This window comes from Orbicella faveolata, unplaced genomic scaffold, assembly GCF_042242905.1.
Source record: "Orbicella faveolata isolate gen_17 unplaced genomic scaffold, um_ofav_v1 contig_12, whole genome shotgun sequence".
In the NCBI taxonomy this organism is placed as follows: Eukaryota; Metazoa; Cnidaria; class Anthozoa; order Scleractinia; family Merulinidae; genus Orbicella; species Orbicella faveolata.
The window spans coordinates 17,807,726-17,826,733 of record NW_028301539.1 but is presented as its reverse complement, the minus strand read 5'-3'; the positions used below and the strand labels follow the sequence as shown (position 1 = coordinate 17,826,733).

Below are 19,008 nucleotides of genomic sequence, written 5' to 3'. Positions count from 1 at the left end.
CTGAATTTCTGATGTCATCGCAAAGGTCTCTGCAACAGCGTTGTTATGATCTCAGATAAAACAAATAAAAACACTGCACTCTCTTTGCCATAGTTATCGGAAACACCTCTTCAGTGGAGACTATTTATCATACAAAAACCACTTTTATATTTTCTATATTTCTAATATACATTAAGATAAAAAAAAATATATAAAGTAGTATATTAAATATACTCTTAGAGATTTAACGTTCTGTGAATTTTTTCACAAAACTAGTTATTGTTCGACGTTTTTCAATATGTCGATAATAAATTGGACATAACGAAACAAAGTTTATGTTGCTCCGCCAACAAAATAGTTGAATTTTTACATCTTGACTATGTCGATATCAATTGCCATTTTTTCACAAATGCTAGAATTTGTATAAAGTTTTTCCCACACTTCTAAATGTGGCAACTGTTTTCCAAATCACATTAACAATACTATCAAATACTATAAAATATGGGAAAAAATAATTTGTAACTCTTCTTTCTTGTCGGCGAGCACGAAGCAACAGTTCCCCGACAAAACGTAACTTTGGCCTCGAGGTCTAGCTTCACAGAATGAAATGAGCTTAAATAATTCCCGCCAAACGATTCGGATGCAAATCTTCGTAGAGACAATCCAATGGTCCACGTTGATTATCATCCAATCAAAACTCATTTTGTTGAACGCCAGTACGACGCCATCAGAAACACCATGTTGCTTAGCAACCTCACGAATCAAAGTTCCCGGCTGGAAAAGGTATTGGCGCTGGCGTTTTCCCGCCAGACGGCCTGGCGCCGCGCTTATAAGCCACGCGCGTCATACAAAGCAGTCTCCACCGGCACGAGACATGAGCAGCATTTGTTCCAGTTCACAGATCCTGGCGTACAACACTCGCTGCTCCTCTTCTGCCTTGGCTCGCCACCAGTTCTCCACCTCTTGGACTTGTCGCTGGTGTTGAACCTGGGAAGATGACATTTGATAATCATTAAAACGGAAAAAAAAACTGACCTATTTCAACGACTGGAGAAGTGGGATTTATTTAGAAGGTCATTTTAACACCATCTGCCCTCTTTGGCAATCTAAAGGTGTTAATGTCATAATATGGACATTGAGGCCACGTCTGCACTAAACAGTAAATTTGAAAACAGGTGAGCTACAGTAAATTTGAAAATGTAGTTTGATCAGCCGTCTAGCCGCCGACCCAAGAGTCCAAAATGGTCTCCAAAGTGGAGAAAGTTTGAAAGCGCTGGCAACTTTCTGAAGTCACAAAGTCGAATTTAGCTCGGCTCCAGTGCCATGCAAATGCCTTACCATGCGTTTACGCGTTTCTGGCGCTCTCCCAACCCTCCCCTTGCACTTTTTTGTTATGGTCCATCCCTAAATCCCTTACTATGCCAACGTGCAGACAGTGAAAGACGTAACGAAGCCATTTCTTTTCAATTCAAATGCCCTAAACTCGGTCAAAACGTGTACCTGTGTGGCAGCATATGTGTCATTAATTTTAACATCATTTTCATCCTCTATAACTGGTTGAGCTTCAATCACTGTATCCAATCCCTCGTCGTCAATCGGGCGAGCTTCAATGATTGTACCGGAAGCACGAAGACCTTTGTCGTTAACAGGACGAGCCTCGATTACAGTGTCCAAAGACCCCGAGTCACTCACGCGAATGCCGGAAGTTGCTCTTGAAGAGCTTCCACTCGTTGTAAGCGAAGCGAGGTGAGCTGCAAATGTAAGGACAATTTCAAGTTAACTGGCATCATCTGAAAACAATGAGAGCATATCTACTTGTTTTCGAGTAGTCTCTATTGTATGGCCCGAGAAGAAACCTTACATATTTTAATGATTTCTTCTTGCGCGTAGAATCTAAGAAAAAGAAGGCGACTAGAAGTCCATGAAAACGTTCGTCTTTCCAATCTTGTATCCACTAAGTCCAATCCCTCAACTATCCTCTCCATTTTTTTGAGTTGACTCCGCAGGAAGTCGAGTCAAAGGTCCAGAGGCTGAAACAATCACCAGGCTCTCACGATAAGTGAACAAAATTTGAACCAAAGTGACCAATGAAAACAAGGAAAGCAATCACGTGCTAACTAGTTTCAAACATACTTTTTTATTTTGCGTTGTGCATCACTCCCAATGGGGTAGGGGCGAAGGAGAATCTGAGATTTGTTATTTAAACATCTGTTCTTTGAAGCGTTTTACTATAAAACTGTATCAGAAAATTGACACTTGAAATACATTTGAAGAAGGGAATGTAAATTGCACATACTGAAGGATTACCAGGCAAATGAGGGTTTTTTTCTACAGCGCGAGATGATCGAAACAACACCCTCACATCATTGCACTCTACATCACAAAATACTTACGGGACACTCCTCCGACTCTGTGTTCCATGACGTGGATGCAGTCTTCACAGGGGGCCCTCCCCAGGTGAGGGGAGCTCCTACTCCTCACATGCCGGCTCCTTCGCCCGGCGGAACAGTTCTTTCCTAGCTCAGGATTACACCTTTCTTGGTAATCCATAAAAGGAATGTTATAACCCGCTGAAATCTGTCCGAGTTTTAACTCTAGTTTACTCAATCCTCCTTTAATTAACCCGCGGATTTCTTCCTTTACGTTACCGCTGCTATCTTTAACGTTCTTGCTAACTGCGCCACTTTGTTCCTTGGCGGGGCCAGCCGCACAATCGAGCTCTTTATCCCGACTTTCTTTTTTTTCTTTTAATTGTCTTTCTTCCCACAGCTGTTCCTCGAGCTTCTTTTCTAGCCGCTGCAGTCTGTGTTCGAGTCTTCGACGCGCGGAATCGATTTCAGAAGTACACCTTTCTTGCCAGGCCTCCAGGCGGCTGAGTTGAGCCTGGCACGTGGTGCAATGAGTTTGGTTACACGGCGTGGGCCCAAAGTCCTCCTAGCAAGTGAAAATTAGTAACTAGTTATAAATCTTTACGTCACATCATCTTTTGGCTCTTCCAGAAAAAGGTCCTAATACAACACAACAAAACGGGTTTGAATTGAGCGAAAGTGAACATGATTTGACGGTGGTCTTATGTTGAAACTGAGGCAAAAGCACTTAGAAATGGCCGATAAGCTGGGGTGCTAAGTTATCTGTTAGATCACAGAGAAGCCGTGTTATCGGGGAACTAGTACGAAGCTAGTACGAGATGTTCGTTAAAATTCAACACTTTTTTACTGATTAGAACACAAAGCGGGTTTTAAACCAATAACAGCGCGTTTAGCATCTGGTTCATTCATAACTTTGTATGGTAAATGGTTTGTTTTATGTTGCTTTTCTAGTATTTCGCATGCGTGGTGGTGTATCAGCACCTAACTGGGCTCAGGGAGTCAAACCTATTGACTCTGTTTTATCAATTCAGTGCAGCGGCTGTTTAACATTAACAGGAATAACCTGTTTGACCTGTTTACTCACCTCTTGTTCCTCGGTTTTCCTTCTATGATTCTTGTCTCTCCTGGATCTGTCCTTATCCCTGTCCTTATCTCTGTGATCCCTCTCCCCGTCTTTATCTCTATGTTCCTTGTCTCGCTCTTTATCCTTATGGTGCTTCTTTTTCTTATGTTCCTTCTCTTCGTCCTTCCTATCCAAAGGCGTCTTGTCATATTCTGTTTCTTTATGATCTTTCGTCCGTCTGTGTTCGGATTTAGATCGTTGTTCTCTGTGTCTAGATTCCTTACTGTGAGATTTCTCTCGCGACTTTCTCCGCTTTTCCTGGCAAATAGTACAATCCGACTCACTTCCATCGTTCTCATCACGACGTGAAAGTTTCTTTTCTTTTTCCTTCTCTTTCCGCTTTTCCTTCTTTTCTATTTTTTCCTTGTCGTCCTCGCGATTTTTCTTACCTGTCCTTTCTTTCTTCTCTGTCTTTTCCTCGCTCTTTTCACTTCTCCTTTTCTCTTTTCTTTCCTTGGTTTCCTCCGTGTCTCCTTTTTCTTTCACCTCTTTGCCTACACGGTGAACTCCATTCCCCATCACCTCTCCGTAAGGAGGGTATTTGTCTTTGTGTTTTTTGCCACATACGCCGTTTTTCTTGTCGTCGATGTTCAAGTCTGTGTCACTGGCACTTCTGAACAACGAGAAAAAACCTTTGTCTTTTTTGCTTTTCTTGTGGGAAAGACTGGCCTCCAGATCATCTCTGCTTTGAGCGCTAAGGTAAAATAAGAACAGCGTTACAATAAAAACAACAGGCTTCAAGTACAGTAAACCCGCTTATAAGGACCTAAAATTTGGGCAAAAATTTCCCAGCTAAGCACCCTTCACATAAGAACCATTCTCGGCTAAAATCTCAATACAGGTTCTTATTTTCAAAATATAGACTAGTTTCAAATATATTTCAGTACATCACATGCGATACAAAAAAGGTAACAAAAACCAGCCAGAACGCTGGCAGTGTTATACGATCACTACAATGTACTGTGAATGATTCAATATAAAAGCCACACCCATGAGTAATAGTTGGGTGTTTTTTTAAACAAAACTTGAGAACCTGATTAAGAACCTAGGTAGCCTAATTTCACAGTAAACATCATTTATATAAGAACCTATGGAGGCTAACTTTAAAAAAAACCTAAGTTCTTATACGCGGGTTTTCATTGTATTTCTATGAGCGAGCATAAGCAAAGGAAACATTAAACCGTCGATCGTGTGAGGGGTGGTCCGTAATGTGAAAACACACCGCCCAAGCTAAAAAGGTCTATTTGTTTAGTATTTCACAATGTAAACATCACGTTTATGTATTGAAAAGTACAAATAATAGCGAACAAGGAATAACGTTTGCATAAAATTTGAACGGATAAGATAATTCAAGGACAATTTACATGCAAAACAATGTGATGTTACATCTTCACAACGATAACTCCCTCCTCCAAGGAAGACGTTGTAACATCCAAACCGCTTCAAATATTTTCCACTCGAATGCTAATAGTGTTGCCAATGACTACGACAAATGGGCATTAACCTTTAGGGAAAGTTTTAAAAATAATACACTTATCAGTCAAATTGGTAATGTGAATAAAAGAAGTTAAATGAACCAAAACGACAAACTATTAAATAAAGGGGGAAAAATGATTTTGTCCTTTATAAGATCAGTTGCCTTTGGATAGCTTTTCAAAGTCTTTAAAACATCTGAACTGAAACTAGTTTGAAATTAAAACCAAAATATCAATTTTTGTGAGACATAAGAGAAACAGATTGTGTACTGAATTGGTTTTAAACGCCCCTGTTAACCTCAAGGAAAATAATACTTAACACTGGAGCACAAGAGGGGAATTAAATCCGCCGGGCAAAACAATCAAGCAAAACATTACACGAAACTGGTTTGATCCAGATCGAACATTTTCGTGGAACATTTTACATGACTAACAATGTTTCATCGCTGAGCTCGGAAGAACGCATTCTAACTTTACCACAGGCTATATAGATTTGATTATTATTTTGTTATCGTCCTCTTGGCTTCCGGAAAATTTCCAACCAGTCACAAAACAAACAACCACACATACAATTTCTCAACGCGAGGCTTGAGAGTTTCAATTTCCAAAGCATACTTTTCGTACCGTGAAATACTTTTCGTTTATGAAATAACTTTTATAGATGAAGCTGATACTTCACAATAAAAATGACAAAAGAAAGATAAATATTTATTAGCATATATTTGCTATACTATCGTCAAAATCAGTTATTAATCATTTTCAAAGTCATTTTAATATTGTCGTTGCAAAGATAAAAGAAATTATATTAATTGCAAACGTATGATTCGCTGTTCGTTTCATTACGAATATGGAGATTCCGGGAATTAAGCAACTTGAGATCATACTACATCAGAAAAATTCGACATTTTCTGAACAAAGAAAGAAATAATCTTCTGATGTATTGAATAATATTCGTTTCTTTGTGTTATTAAATTAGTTTATTTAAAAGAATTTAATCAGAACACCCATCGAGATAGAGGTACCCTCAGTGTGTTCGGCGTCGCTGCTTTACGAGGCAGTAGAGAGTTCACCAAATATTTAGAAACTTTCTGTTGCCGTTTGCACATATCAGAGCAGCTGAAAGGTCTTCCCAGTTCTTGTGGAATAACACCAGTTGAAAGCAGTTCTAAATTCAATGAATCGGCCACAATAATTTCAAAGCCTGACGAAATTTTGCCTGGGGCTAGTATATTTCACATTGCTTGCTAAACGCCTTGAACACTCAAAATATTTTTTAAACGGTACTATTTTTCGCATCAAAAACCGCAATGTCAAATTTAACCTTCGGCAAAGACACAATAACAAAGTCACCACGAGTAGAACTGCCGTGACTTAACTTGAACCCATTTATAGGAATACGAACTGTTTCAAGCATGAATTGAAAAGATCAGATAAAATTAACATTTTCATAAAGCACGAAAACGTGACTTAATTTCTGATGTAAATTATCTCGCAGAGTCTCGCAAAGTTCCTGTCGTCCTCTCCTAATTCATTTTGTAATTAAGTACCTAAACCATCCCGCCAATCTACAGAAGAAAAGAAAACCTCTTGAAATGTTTTATTCTTGTTTTTTTTTTCAAAATAAACATGTCCATCGCCTGTTTGTCGCTCTCGTGAACGCAAAATACTGTGAAATTCTGTCGTGCCGTGCGTAATTATGCTATGTTTAGATAGTAAGCAGTCGATTTGAGAGTGAACAAATTCAATAACTTGTCCCATAGAATAGTAACTCAGTTAGTCTTCAAATCAGTTTGGCATGCTTATATGTTTACTAACGGTCCAGCCTATCAAAAATAACGAACAGTCGATACTGAAGACTGAGAAAAACGAAAATAGCCTGGTATATACGTAATAGTATTAAATTAGCGAAGATAAAGACCGAGTAAAGTTTTCCATCAAAACACGAGTTATGCCACAAAAGAGGATGAACTGTGCCTGAAAGACCCCCCTAAAATGTTTATAACATCACCAAACAAACAACGAAATAAAAGCATCGAAGGGAATGTGACAACCTATTAAAAACAATACGGGCTTGCGAGCGAAAGATCGATTAAATACGAATCAAAAAAATTCGGAGGACAAAGTTAATGTTAAAAGGAAGTTTTCTGACGAACAAGTTTTCTTCTCACCTGCTAACCGTGCAATTCCATGGACTGGCTCCTCTTCTAGACATGCCGTAACCAAATTTTCACTTGAGAGAAATTATGTCGTCTATGTATAATTAAACAGAATCTGTGGCGCCTCGAGAAGATTGCGTTCGCGCGAGCAAATGGCGAGACAGCTCGCTCTGTACAAGTGTTTGCCGTGTGAATTCAAATGAGACCAATTCACAGTTCAGGGCACAATCACAATGCCCCGGACAAGGGACCACCCACAAAGCTCGAAGCAAACACACTTACAATGGCAGTGACGCTCGGCTCTTACTGAAAGCTAATAACATGGCTATAACCCTTGCTAACTCACACTGGCAATTCGCAGGATCGTGTTTACATTGTCAAAGTTTTTAACCCAGAGTTAAATTGATTAGGTCAGTTTGTTATTCTGGGTCTCAAGTGCATAACTTGCACACCAACAATTAACGAAGAGTGGTTGGCACATTTTTTTCGAGTTATTTCGATTCATTTAATTCAATACAAACCGCAAGGTTGTCAACTGCTTGTTAGAACCTACAATTAAGAAAGCCAAGGGGCTTTTAAAGGTTTTCAAGAGAAAAGCTCTTAAATTGACAGGAACTCGTAATGGAATTTGCATTTGAAAACAACAAAGGCGTGTGCTTTCAGACACGATTTAAGATCGTTTTCAATCGGAAATCATAAACGTAGCCTACGGAAGCCAGGAACGCTCAAACAATTAATCCTTTCAGTAGCTTTCAAAACAAACAGTTTAATTTATTGACGCCTTGAGATGGAAATGAAGGGGTGCTTTCTTTTCGTTGATGGTACCATTTTTTTTCTTTAGCGCCTTCTAATGAACACATTACTTTTCGTATCGCAAAAACTTGTGATCATACTTAAATAAGCTGAAAGCCGACCCCTCTGGCAAATTGCGGCTTCTTTCAAGATTCATCTTTCACGACTAGACAACTGTTTTCCAAACTTGCGGTTCACCTTTAATTTCCTGTTGGTTGTTCTTACGTTGAGTACGCTGGTCATCTTGTTAAAATAATCCACGTGAACACATTCTTAAAATGATTTTCCACGGCGAAAAATAGTCTATTCTTCGAGCATTTATTTAGATCGTCATGAAACAAGTCTCTTCACTGGAGAAATCAAGCATTCCCTTTTGGGCACGACAAAGATCTGGGAACGAGAATGATCTAGTTGATTATTACACGTGCGTTATTGGTTCTTTGATTGGCCGAGAAGTTTCGGAAACCAACAGAAAGTCGCCTGCCCATTGCACCTGCCCTTGTTGGCTTTTGATAGGCTAAGAAGTGCGGAAAACCAACAAAAAAAGATGTCGTGCCGCTGTTTGTCCTTTGATTGGCTGAGATGGTTTACAAATCAACAAAAAGTAGCACTGATAGAGCGGTTTTCATTTGAGTGCTTTGAGTTTTGATTGGTTTAATGGATTGTCTCTGTCCTTTGTGACTGGCCAGAGTAATAACTTTGGTTTTGATTTTACGACACTTTTGAAAATTACTCTAAGGTTCTCGCAGAGAGATCAAGAACTTTAGAACGTAACTTACATGGGCTCCACTGGGGGTTTTGAGGTCTGTATATCTTTCTCCCCTTACCTTTTCGCTTTTCTGTCGACCTTTTCAGGTGAATGCGATTTCTTTGTCTTCTGATGAAGGACTGGGTCAGAGCGGAATCTTTCTTCCTAAATACGTAAGGAAAACATTGAGAAAACTCATCTTTACAGACAAAAGTTGCTCTCCTCTAAAATATCAATGTAGTAAAGGCTTCGATATCATGTTTTGCCCAAGCTATCAGTTACTACAATGTTAACAGCTTTCCTTAAGCAGTTTAAGTTTTTCCCTGGGCATAATTTTAGCGCAAGCCTACAAGAGTTTGCAGAATTCATGACCAATCAGAGCGAAGATGTTCTATTGCCGGCCAATCACGAACAAGAAAGGAAATATTTGTAATTTGAGTTACGCGACCTTTCCCGCGCTTCGTGTTTTCCCGCCCTTAGCACCTATTACACGTTTCTCGACGCTTGACAACATTTTAACTTCGAGCACTGCATGATTGGCTTATATGCAGCAACAGTAGCAACAAAGCAAAGTATTGGAAAGACCAGATAGCAAGTGTCATACCTGCGATTTTATGGAGCTTTTTGATTGGCTCTTATGTGATTTTCTCATCGACGCGTTTCGTTTCTTGAGGTAATCTCGCTCTATTGAGCACATCTCGTCATATTTAATGGTCAGCACTTTAGGTTTGCGTTCTTCTTTCCTTCTCCTACTCCATACAAAGTCTCGTTTGTGTCCTTGTCTCTAAACCAGGCGAAAATGAAAAGTTATTTAAGTTGGTGCGAATGAGCTCCCTCGCTACAATCTCCTGTAAACATATAACTCTAGTAACTTTCTTATAAATCTTACAAAACGTACACTGTAAACACTACTGTGCAATTCATATAACAAAAAAAAAAATAATAACAAACTGGCTTAACATACACCTGGTTAACAGAGGGAATAATTCCCCCGAACAGGGCAAGACTTTGCAGGCCTAGTAGCACTACCAACATATGCCTGGTGCTTCTCGTGCAACAATACTGCATTGCAAGTTGAAAAGTTTTCTTTTGCATATTGCCAACCGTGTTGCTTGTAAACTGTGCAACAACACTGTGCTAGGTGTAGTAAAATGGCAAAGATATGACGGTCTCGGTGATTACCATCCACCACCAACTTGATTCCTAGTTTGCTTTTCCAGGAGAGAGTAATGCGAGTTCACCAGGCACTTCGTGATAAAAAAAGAGTGTAGGTAGCATTTGGTAGAGAACTCACCTTGGAGTCTGGGTCGAGCGACACAGGTTTTGGTACCCACAGATGAGTAGCAGTAGTGGTGAGGGTAGAGTCTGTAGTTCCACTAAACAAACACGATACATCAGCACTGTGAGGCCTTCCTCTCTCTTTTCGACTGAACATCTGAGAAAGATTAAATTTAAAAAAAAAACATGCATTTAATGTAGGGATGAACTTGAATGGACAAAAATGCCTGAGCTAGAAGAAATATTTTCATCCGTCACATTGATTGCAAATAATCTCTGATCGTTTTAGCTATTCACTCAACATGTTGTATATAAATGCTCTCTTTAGCCGGAACTTTAGCCATTTTCCGGAAAGTAATACCGTTTATAAATGACCCTATTTTGCGTCTTATGGAGATCATGAGCCGAGATGAAAAAAGTCAGGAAATAAACATTTCTTGAGCTTGAATAGAATAAATCTTTGAAAGCGCTCAACCCTGAGAGGAGCAGTAATTATAATGGTCAATGGTAACAAGATTTCAATTCATCGTTTTATTGCGACAACGCTGTTTCGTATGGTCAAAGGATGACCACACTCATCAGGCAATATCAACGAATGACCATTAAATTACAAGAACTGGCGCAACTGTTTTTGCATCTTATAGCTACTGATTTTTTTTTTTTTTTTTTTTTTTACCTGCCAACTGTTGCTATATCACATAGCAACCTTAGCTTTTAATTGCCAGTTCTTGTAATTTAACGGTCATTCGTTGATATTGCCCGATGAGTGCGGTCATTCTTTGTCAGTTTGTCCATACGAAACAGCGTTGTCGCAATGAAACGATGAATTGAAATCTTGCTACCATTGACCATTATAAATAAACATTCGATAAACGAGTGCACGGTGCGCAAACTCTTTAACATGTTATTAGAAGACGGCAACGAAATATTCTCGTTGACCTAGCTTTAAACTCCCTCGTAACAAATACGCAATTGCTGACATTCATTCATTAACTGAGTTTGGCGCTCTTCGCACGCAAAAATTCTTTCAACACAGAGAGCTGGAAATCCAATATCATAGGGATTTTTTTCAATGTCAAAGACGTGCTTACCTTGATTGTGTCACCTTTGGATGGGGCTAATAACTTGGCAATTTTTTTAAACCCATTTCGAACAGCCAACTCTCTAGCAGTATCACCCACCTTGGAAGCAAGCGACAAAACAAAATGAATGTTAAGCGATATGAACTAAATATATGAAGTGGAAAATATGAGAGGATAATAAGGATTAGTTTTTGGTGTGCCGCCATCTTGACCTCGTGGTGCGCGAAACCCGTTCACTGAAAAGCATGTAACACGCGATACCCGCAAGTGAAGTACATTAAACCGGTTTTAACCGGTTAAACTTGAGTAAGAACAGAAGATTTCAGATACGAAAGAGTCACTGTGTAAATTGTCATTTTAATTACGAGCCCTTTTGTAAGCACAAGGGATGCGGATTTACCGAGAAACATTTCTTGTAGGTAATTTTCTGTCAAACGGAGAAAGTAAGAGACAACTAACATGTAACAATTTAATTACCAAAGAATCCGAATATTTAAAGTGCTGAAAGACGGAAACTCTTATTTTTAATATGCTGTCATTCATCAGTGGACCGACTATCAATCAAGCTAGGCCGTTTTAACCAATATGTTGGAACTTACAGGCATTTGAGGAAATGAATTATCTATTCATTTTAAAGACAGTTGAAGTCTTTGTCAGTCAATTTTTTGGTTGCACTATCACTTTTCAAGCATGGAGGCTTGTGAAAATAATTTCCTCAATAAAAATGACAAGAAACTTCAACGGAATGGCCCATTTCCGAGTTGCCCCAAGCCTCTCCATCAAAGCGAGGCCTGATGCACAACCATTCATATGAAAATGAGTTTAATTTGAAAGGATGGGCACCAAGACTCGCTTTGAGAAAGAGGTAAAAGAAAATTCAGAAATGGCCTAGTCCCAAATAAATTTCCATTACACACTCATAAGACTCAGTCCAATAACAAGGAAACTGCTTACATTATTTTTCACAGTAGCGATACATCCTGCCTTTAGTAACATCTCAGTGAGTTTTTCATGTCCCATACTGGCAGCGATGTGCAGGGGGGTGTTGCCATCCTGAAGGAAAAACAACCATTGTCAATAAGTAACATCTTTGATGAAAACTGCATAGTCACTATTCACCAAGTTTTCGAAGACAGCATTGAAAGAATGATGCCAGATATAATCTGTCAAGTATTTTTAACTTACATTATTTTGCTCAGAAATGTTGATCTTTGTTTCCATAAGCATGTTACAAACTTCAGTGTGACCATAGCGTACTGCGATGTGCAGGGGGGTGTCACCATACTGTTGAGAAAAGTTATGGTCTTAATCGTATGAATCAACGGTCTCTAGATTTTGTCTTCTTAAAGCAAAGATACTCAATTTTGCATGATCTTGCATTGTCTTGTCATATTTAAGAATTGGTTCATGCTAAGCACGTAGGTCTATCAAGAGAATGAGAGGAGCATAAGAACTGCTCTCAGCCTAACTGAGAGAAACTCTCCCTAGATTTTCAAGTGCACTCCACCTCTCCAACTGGCTGTGTTATAAATGGTAATTGTTTGTTTCATAACATAAGGAAAATACTTACATTATTTTTTACTAATGGATTAGATCCTCCATCTAACAAAACTTGCAATGTTGTACAGTGACAGTTTTGTGTAGCAAGATGAAGGCTTGTGTACCCAGTCTGAAACAGAGAGGAAAATAATCAACTTATTGCTTAGCAAAGATGGTAAACGTAAACAAGCCAAGTGGCCCATCAGGCTGGCGTTTATCCTGGTTGCTGTAGCATAAAGTGAGTAGGAGTATTTCTACTCCTCCAGGATGGGATGCTAGTCCATCGCATGGTTACCCCGCATTAAATTCGCCAGTACCCATTTATACACCTAGGTGGAGAGAGGCACAGTGAAAGTAAAATGTCTTGCCCAAAAACACAACACAATTTCCCCAGCCAGGACTCCAACCCAGACCGCTCGATCCAGGGTCAAGTGCACTAGCTATGAGGCCACCGTGCCTTCCCTTAAGCAACGACGACCAAGTAATAATTATTGTTAAGGATGCAAACTTCTCAGGGGCATTATGTTCCAAGCTGGTACAGAGCTCAGTAAATAGAAACACAGAAATTGTTTCAGTTTTCAAAATATCACATAGCTATTTTCTTCATAATATCAACATTAATTTGAAAATTCCTCACTTACCCTATTATGAACATTTACATTACATTTTGCTGCCACAAGGAGCTCAACACATTTACTGTAACCATTCCAGGCAGCCTCATGCAGAGCTGTGTTCCCATTCTAAAGAATAATCAATTCATCAATTTGCAAAACCAAAGAATCATTGTATAATAACTTTTCCTTTCCATACCCATACCTTACAAAGTCATGATTGGACCATACCACCAAGGAGAGTAGGGGATCTTGGCAAAAGCCAAAATTTTTAAAGGAAAGTATGGAGTTAAAGTGGAATTTTCAGAGCTGTGGGGGAAGGGAGATCAAGATGTGTCCTTAGTGGGAGTATATGGATATCTGTTTGGAAACAAACTTTAAAAGCATACATGTGTATTAAAGTGCCCCAATGATCAAATTCTTGACATCCATTTTTTTTGACATTTTCATACACAATAATTTTATTGTGTACAAAAATGTAAAAAAAATGGATGCGAGAATTTGATCGTAGGGACACTTTAAACCAGCTGATTAGATAAGAGAACTCCTAAGATGTTCTCCAGTCACATTCTATATCACAAATTTAATTACCTAGAAGAGTTTAAATGCATATGAGAGAAATTATCTTATTTGCTTGATCGAATCTACATGAGATCATCATATGGAAATTACAAAAAGAAATGGATATTGTTTTTTTTCTTTACTGCGTTTTACTTTTAGCCATCTGAAAACGTAAAATTTCACCTCTGGTTGGGTCAGAAACCACACAGTGTTAAGACCTGAGACTAGTCAGGCTGTGACATCAAAACAAGAATGTAGGACTACGTAACTTTCATAAATGTAAACAATTTTGAACCAAAATTGGAATTACACTTGATTGCCTAATTCCTCGTATATTTTGCTCACTTTTTTGTTCCTATTTGTTTGGTTCAAAAATGTTCCCTCATTATTTATGCTAGACTTATCACAATGATGATCCAGTGGTAATAGTGCCTATGCATAGCTCCCCCAATGTGGGCAGCAAACTAGCCCTTTGCATGCATTCCATGCCTATGATGTCAACCAATACCACTTAACAGGATACCATGTCGTGATGACCCATAGAGATGAACCACAAGTAACTTGATCAATGTTCAGCAGTGATATGGAGCGAAATGGTTCTAGATGTGACTTTGCCACTTGTCAGGTGAAAAACCTAACACATAAATCTTTGAGGTCAAGGATCCTGGAAGAGCCTCGAAAGATTTTCGCTCGGGGATAAAAACTACTGACTACATAAATGTATTTACCTCATCTGTCTCATCAACAGAGCAGCCAGCCTCTAATAAAGTGTGAACAATGCCTGCATGGCCATGAATTATAGCACGATGAAGAGCTGTCACTCCATTCTGCCACAAAGAACATTTATTTCAAATGTTATTTCAAACTACTACACAGTGCTTCAATCAAAATTATTTATCACTGAGGTGTTTGTACATGTCCTTTTGCTTCTGAACAACATCCTTACCTGGGGCCAATGCCATAACTTTTCTTGCTATAATTATATTGTATCAGGTTGTTAATTTTTTATTCTGTACTGTGAGGCATTTTTTATTCTCTCTGAGCGAGTTCAGTGGTTTCTTGATACTCTAAGCAATCAAGAGAATTTTATCTGTTTGAAGAAGTCAATCTGATGTAATCACATGACTGCAGAGCAAAGTTCAGATTGAATCATTTAAAGGTGCCGCATACCTCATCTGTGATGTCCAAGTCAGCTCCTGCTTCTATCAGAGCTCTCACAGCTAATAACTGACCTTTGTGAGCTGCAAAGTGGAGAGCTGTTTTTCCATTCTGAAAAAAAAAATGAAAATGATATCAGTCAATTGATAACACTGCATGATCCAAAGTACTGTAAAATTCAGACAGAAGAGAGACCCAACCAAGGAGGGGCCCTGGCAATGAGGAACACTGTACCTTATTGAAAATCACGATTTGGTACCATAATTACTGGCAAGTGTGTCCCATGAAAAGTTAATCTGTTCCAATTAAGATGGACCGGAAAATCAGCAGGTCTTATGGCGTGTGTGAGTTTTCTCTATTGATGGGGTGCTAGCCCCCTGCAGGCAACCTCACCACAATGGTGCCAGGTTGCCCTTACAGTTCAGCCATCAACCATTTATACTCCTGGGTGGAGAGAGTACTGTGAGGGTTTTTTGCCAAAGAACACATCATAACAGCCCTCGCTGCCAATAATCTAACTCACACTGCATAATCCGGAATTCAACATGCTTAGCCTTTAGCCCACCATGCCTCCTTGACCCACCCCCCAAATTATAAAAGGAATAGATGCCTATATTTGATGCATCACCATAAATGTGTGAAAGAAAAGAAACAATGCGTGAAACCAGTTTATCCCCCTTACCACCCTCTGTAAGGTACATGTTCATGGATAACCCATCGCTATAGATTAACAACAGGGAACAAAACTAAGAAATCAATGTCACCTCAACTATTCTTGTAGGAGGCACAGTCGTCCAACGTTTGGTATGATAGCCGTTGGATTAAGCAGTCAAGGCTCGAGCCATAGCCAGGGTCATTGTGTTGTTTTCTTGAGCAAGACACTACTCTCACCACCCTCTCTCAACCCACGTGTATAAATGGGCACCAACAAACTCAATGCTGCAGGTAACCCTGCTATGGAGTAGTTAGCACCCCAAACAGGGAGGGCCTGGGTACTGGGCAAATTGACTGGCTGTGAGGATGATTTTGCCCACCTGGTTTGACCATCTAGAGGAAAGTTTTTTTTAAGAAGGTTCAGTTCAAAAAGTTTTGCCCACCTGTGAAAACCAGTTACCTTCCTGCTGAAAACGTTAATGAAAACCCTGATGTGCCTAATCAAACTACAGTGTATGCTAGTATACTACAGAAACCAGACAGATAAGCACCAGCCTGATGTCCCACTAAGCTCAAACACAGACTTGGCATCTACCTACCTTATCTATTCTCGAATTGACATCGACGCCCAGGGCAACAAGCCGAGAGATTTCTGAGATTTTATTGAGTTTGACAGCAATTAGAAGCTGATCACCCACATTACTCTTTTTGAACATTCGCCTCAAGGTCCTTCAGTGTTGCCTAGTGATTTAGCACAGCACAATTTTAGAGGTTTCTGTTCTCCACCTATTTGATATTTTTAATTCAAAAAACAAAATGAGTACATTTAAAGTACTTTATAATATATAAACTTTAATGAGGAAGCCTATGTAACAAAGTGGTTTACAGAAAGGTCCTCTATTAAGATTAAACAAAAGCAAATCTAGGGAAAATGAGCTGGATTTTATTTGGATTTCAGAGTTAAATTGGGCAAATAATTTCCAAATCAGCCAAGTCTGGAAAGCAACTTACAATGATTTGAAATTAATACAAGCATGATTACTTTCTGAATTGTGCTATACAGGTCCAATTACTAAAGCTTATTGGATAGCTGTGGCTGGAAGCCCACATGATCATTCACCAGCCATCATGTGATCATAAATCAGGGACAGATTTAGGTTCCAGTTCTCAAGTTACAACATTTTGGGAGCATGCCCCATTGATTCTACAACCCCAAGATATCAGCCACCTTCCTCCCCCTCCCCCCTTGATAAATCCTAGATCTGCCTCTGCAAATAGGCACAGAGAGAATCAATCAGGATGATGAATTTTTACTCTATGTAGTAATTATAATTCATTGATTTACCAGCTGATTTACTGAGGTCATACAAAACATCATTCCCATCCCCTTCCCCTTTGCGAACTTCTCTGATTGGTTGAGAATACAAAACAAAATATGAATACGAATACCAGAGCTGTACTCTAGAAGCACCCGGGGGCCACAGGTAGCTAACATTCCCTTTGGACGAGTGGATAAATTTTCTTTTTCATATAAGCTTAAGTGCTGGGGACCCAGGATTTCATGGTTGAGAAACTTTGGGCTCCTCGTAAAATGCTGACCAAAAGAATTGCAGCCTCTAGGGACAAGAGTGGTATAAAATCAAAATTATTCACACAACTGCTTAAAATATGAGAGAGGAAACATTTGCAGGTGAGAGAGACCATTGCAATCTATGTTCTATCAAAGGTAAAAAAATTGAGTTGAGTTACTGGAAACAAATTTAAATTTCATTAGTGCACACATTTTTCATTATATTTAATAAATTGTATAAATTGGCTCTACTCATAGACTCAGTCTTCTTTGCTCCACTTTTATAAAAATTGTATTTATTATGTATCGTCTATATCAAACATATTATAAAAATATATTAATGAGCTTTATAAAATAGCAAATGTTTAATGTAAACTGTCAATTTTTTATAAGTCTGTAGCAGGATCACGGTTTATAATCTTTATCAGGTATAAACTCACTGTAATTGGCATTTGTATTTTTAACTACTTCAAGTGTCAATTTTCACGCCACCATGTGCTGTTGAATAGCACACTAACTACATCATCCAATTATCAACACCGACCATTACCAATATTGCCACGGTCCAAGATGCGGTAAAAATACGGTGAAAGGATAATTTCAGTAGATAAAAAGCACAGGAGTTCTTTCTTTCTGACGAACAAATATGCCATTAATTCCTGCAATAGATCCTATTTCACGCGCGAACGTAAATCTACTTTGATCTAATCTTGTATCTGAAAGGCACGCGGTTAAAAAAAACGTGTTCAAGTCACACTTTTGGCTTGTGTCACCAAACGCTAAAGAACGTTACTAAAGCTGAAGAGAAGCAGTAAGAAAAAACAACCGCAAAGATCATCAAATGAATCTAAGCCTTGCTATTTCTAAATGACAGTCTGAGTGGGTAAAATCTAGTGTTATTATTGTACGTAATTGATCACTTTCCGTTAAAAGGTCTCGCGACAATGGACATCCCTATTATACCATTAGCGGACGTGTAAAACTTTAACCACATGACAATATTACGGCAACAAGAAGTCTAAATGTTGTCGTTTCTAATAGTTCCAAGCTTATTCGGTGTTTCTAGAGGGAAAAAACCCTATACGTTTACCCAAAGAGGTCTGCTTTCAGTCAAAACTGAAAGGCCTCTGAGAACCCCTTGAACCAGGATTTAATAAAAGCGAGACAATCGTTTTAAAACCTTACTTCTCGAATAATCCATACATTCATCACTGTTCATGAAATAAACAGCAAACTTAGATTAACCATTGTACGGCTCTACTTTTTACGACGCTTGTACTCCTTAGAAATGACTTCGAGAGATCAACTTGCTAAGAATTCAACTTGATCGAACGTACTGTAAACACTGTAAATAATCTGGTTTCGTTTGAAGTTTGACTTCGCGATCTCCTTTTCAGCACAATATATTTGGCCGTCAAACAACATTTCCTACCACGGAATCATAAAACCACAATAACTTCCTGTAGATTTTATAGCTATAGATATCAGAATGACTGTTTAGAATATAAGCTTAGCATACAGTGACAAGCGCGCAGTTGTACTCACCACGCATGGAGAGAGAATCTACCGCGTCCTGCGATGACTACGGTATTTCCACACAGCTCAGACTAATTTCTGTTCTTCTATATCGTTCAACAGTGATTTGTAAGGAGGAACAGCTCCTTCAAGTTTCTTTCAAAACACGGCAAGCAGACAATTAATCAATTTGTCAAATACAATGGCCACTGACCACAAGATCACCCCCACTGTGAGAGAACAAACAAGCGGAAACCACCGCCATGCACGGCATTCGCGACCTGTCACGAAATCAACGTCTTGTAATGTGACGGAAATAATGTGTCACATGATGCTTTCATTCTTGTCACACAACACTTGGTGTCACTACTAGGATATGTAGGAACCTGATCTTCTCT

General features: G+C 39.0%; 1 protein-coding gene across 2 annotated transcripts; it reads right to left on the bottom strand.

Annotated features, from left to right (window-relative positions):
* Positions 1-123: 123 nt before the first annotated feature.
* Positions 124-18,881, bottom strand: LOC110060839 (uncharacterized). 2 transcript variants are annotated; one of them, XM_020767640.2, is made up of 16 exons: positions 18,641-18,881; positions 16,125-16,311; positions 14,884-14,982; positions 14,442-14,540; positions 13,183-13,281; positions 12,573-12,671; positions 12,188-12,286; positions 11,957-12,055; positions 11,012-11,101; positions 9,937-10,077; positions 9,247-9,426; positions 8,722-8,807; positions 3,433-4,165; positions 2,373-2,913; positions 1,480-1,730; positions 124-966 (listed from the first exon to the last, which is right to left on the bottom strand). In XM_020767640.2, exons 2-16 carry the CDS (start codon positions 16,239-16,241, stop codon positions 823-825), a joined length of 2,877 nt encoding a protein of 958 aa, XP_020623299.2. In that variant the 5' UTR covers positions 16,242-16,311; positions 18,641-18,881; the 3' UTR covers positions 124-822. The 2 variants fall into 2 exon arrangements, with proteins under 2 accessions (XP_020623299.2, XP_020623300.2); XM_020767641.2 differs by having other exon boundaries at positions 16,125-16,266.
* Between the last annotated feature and the right edge of the window lie 127 nt (positions 18,882-19,008).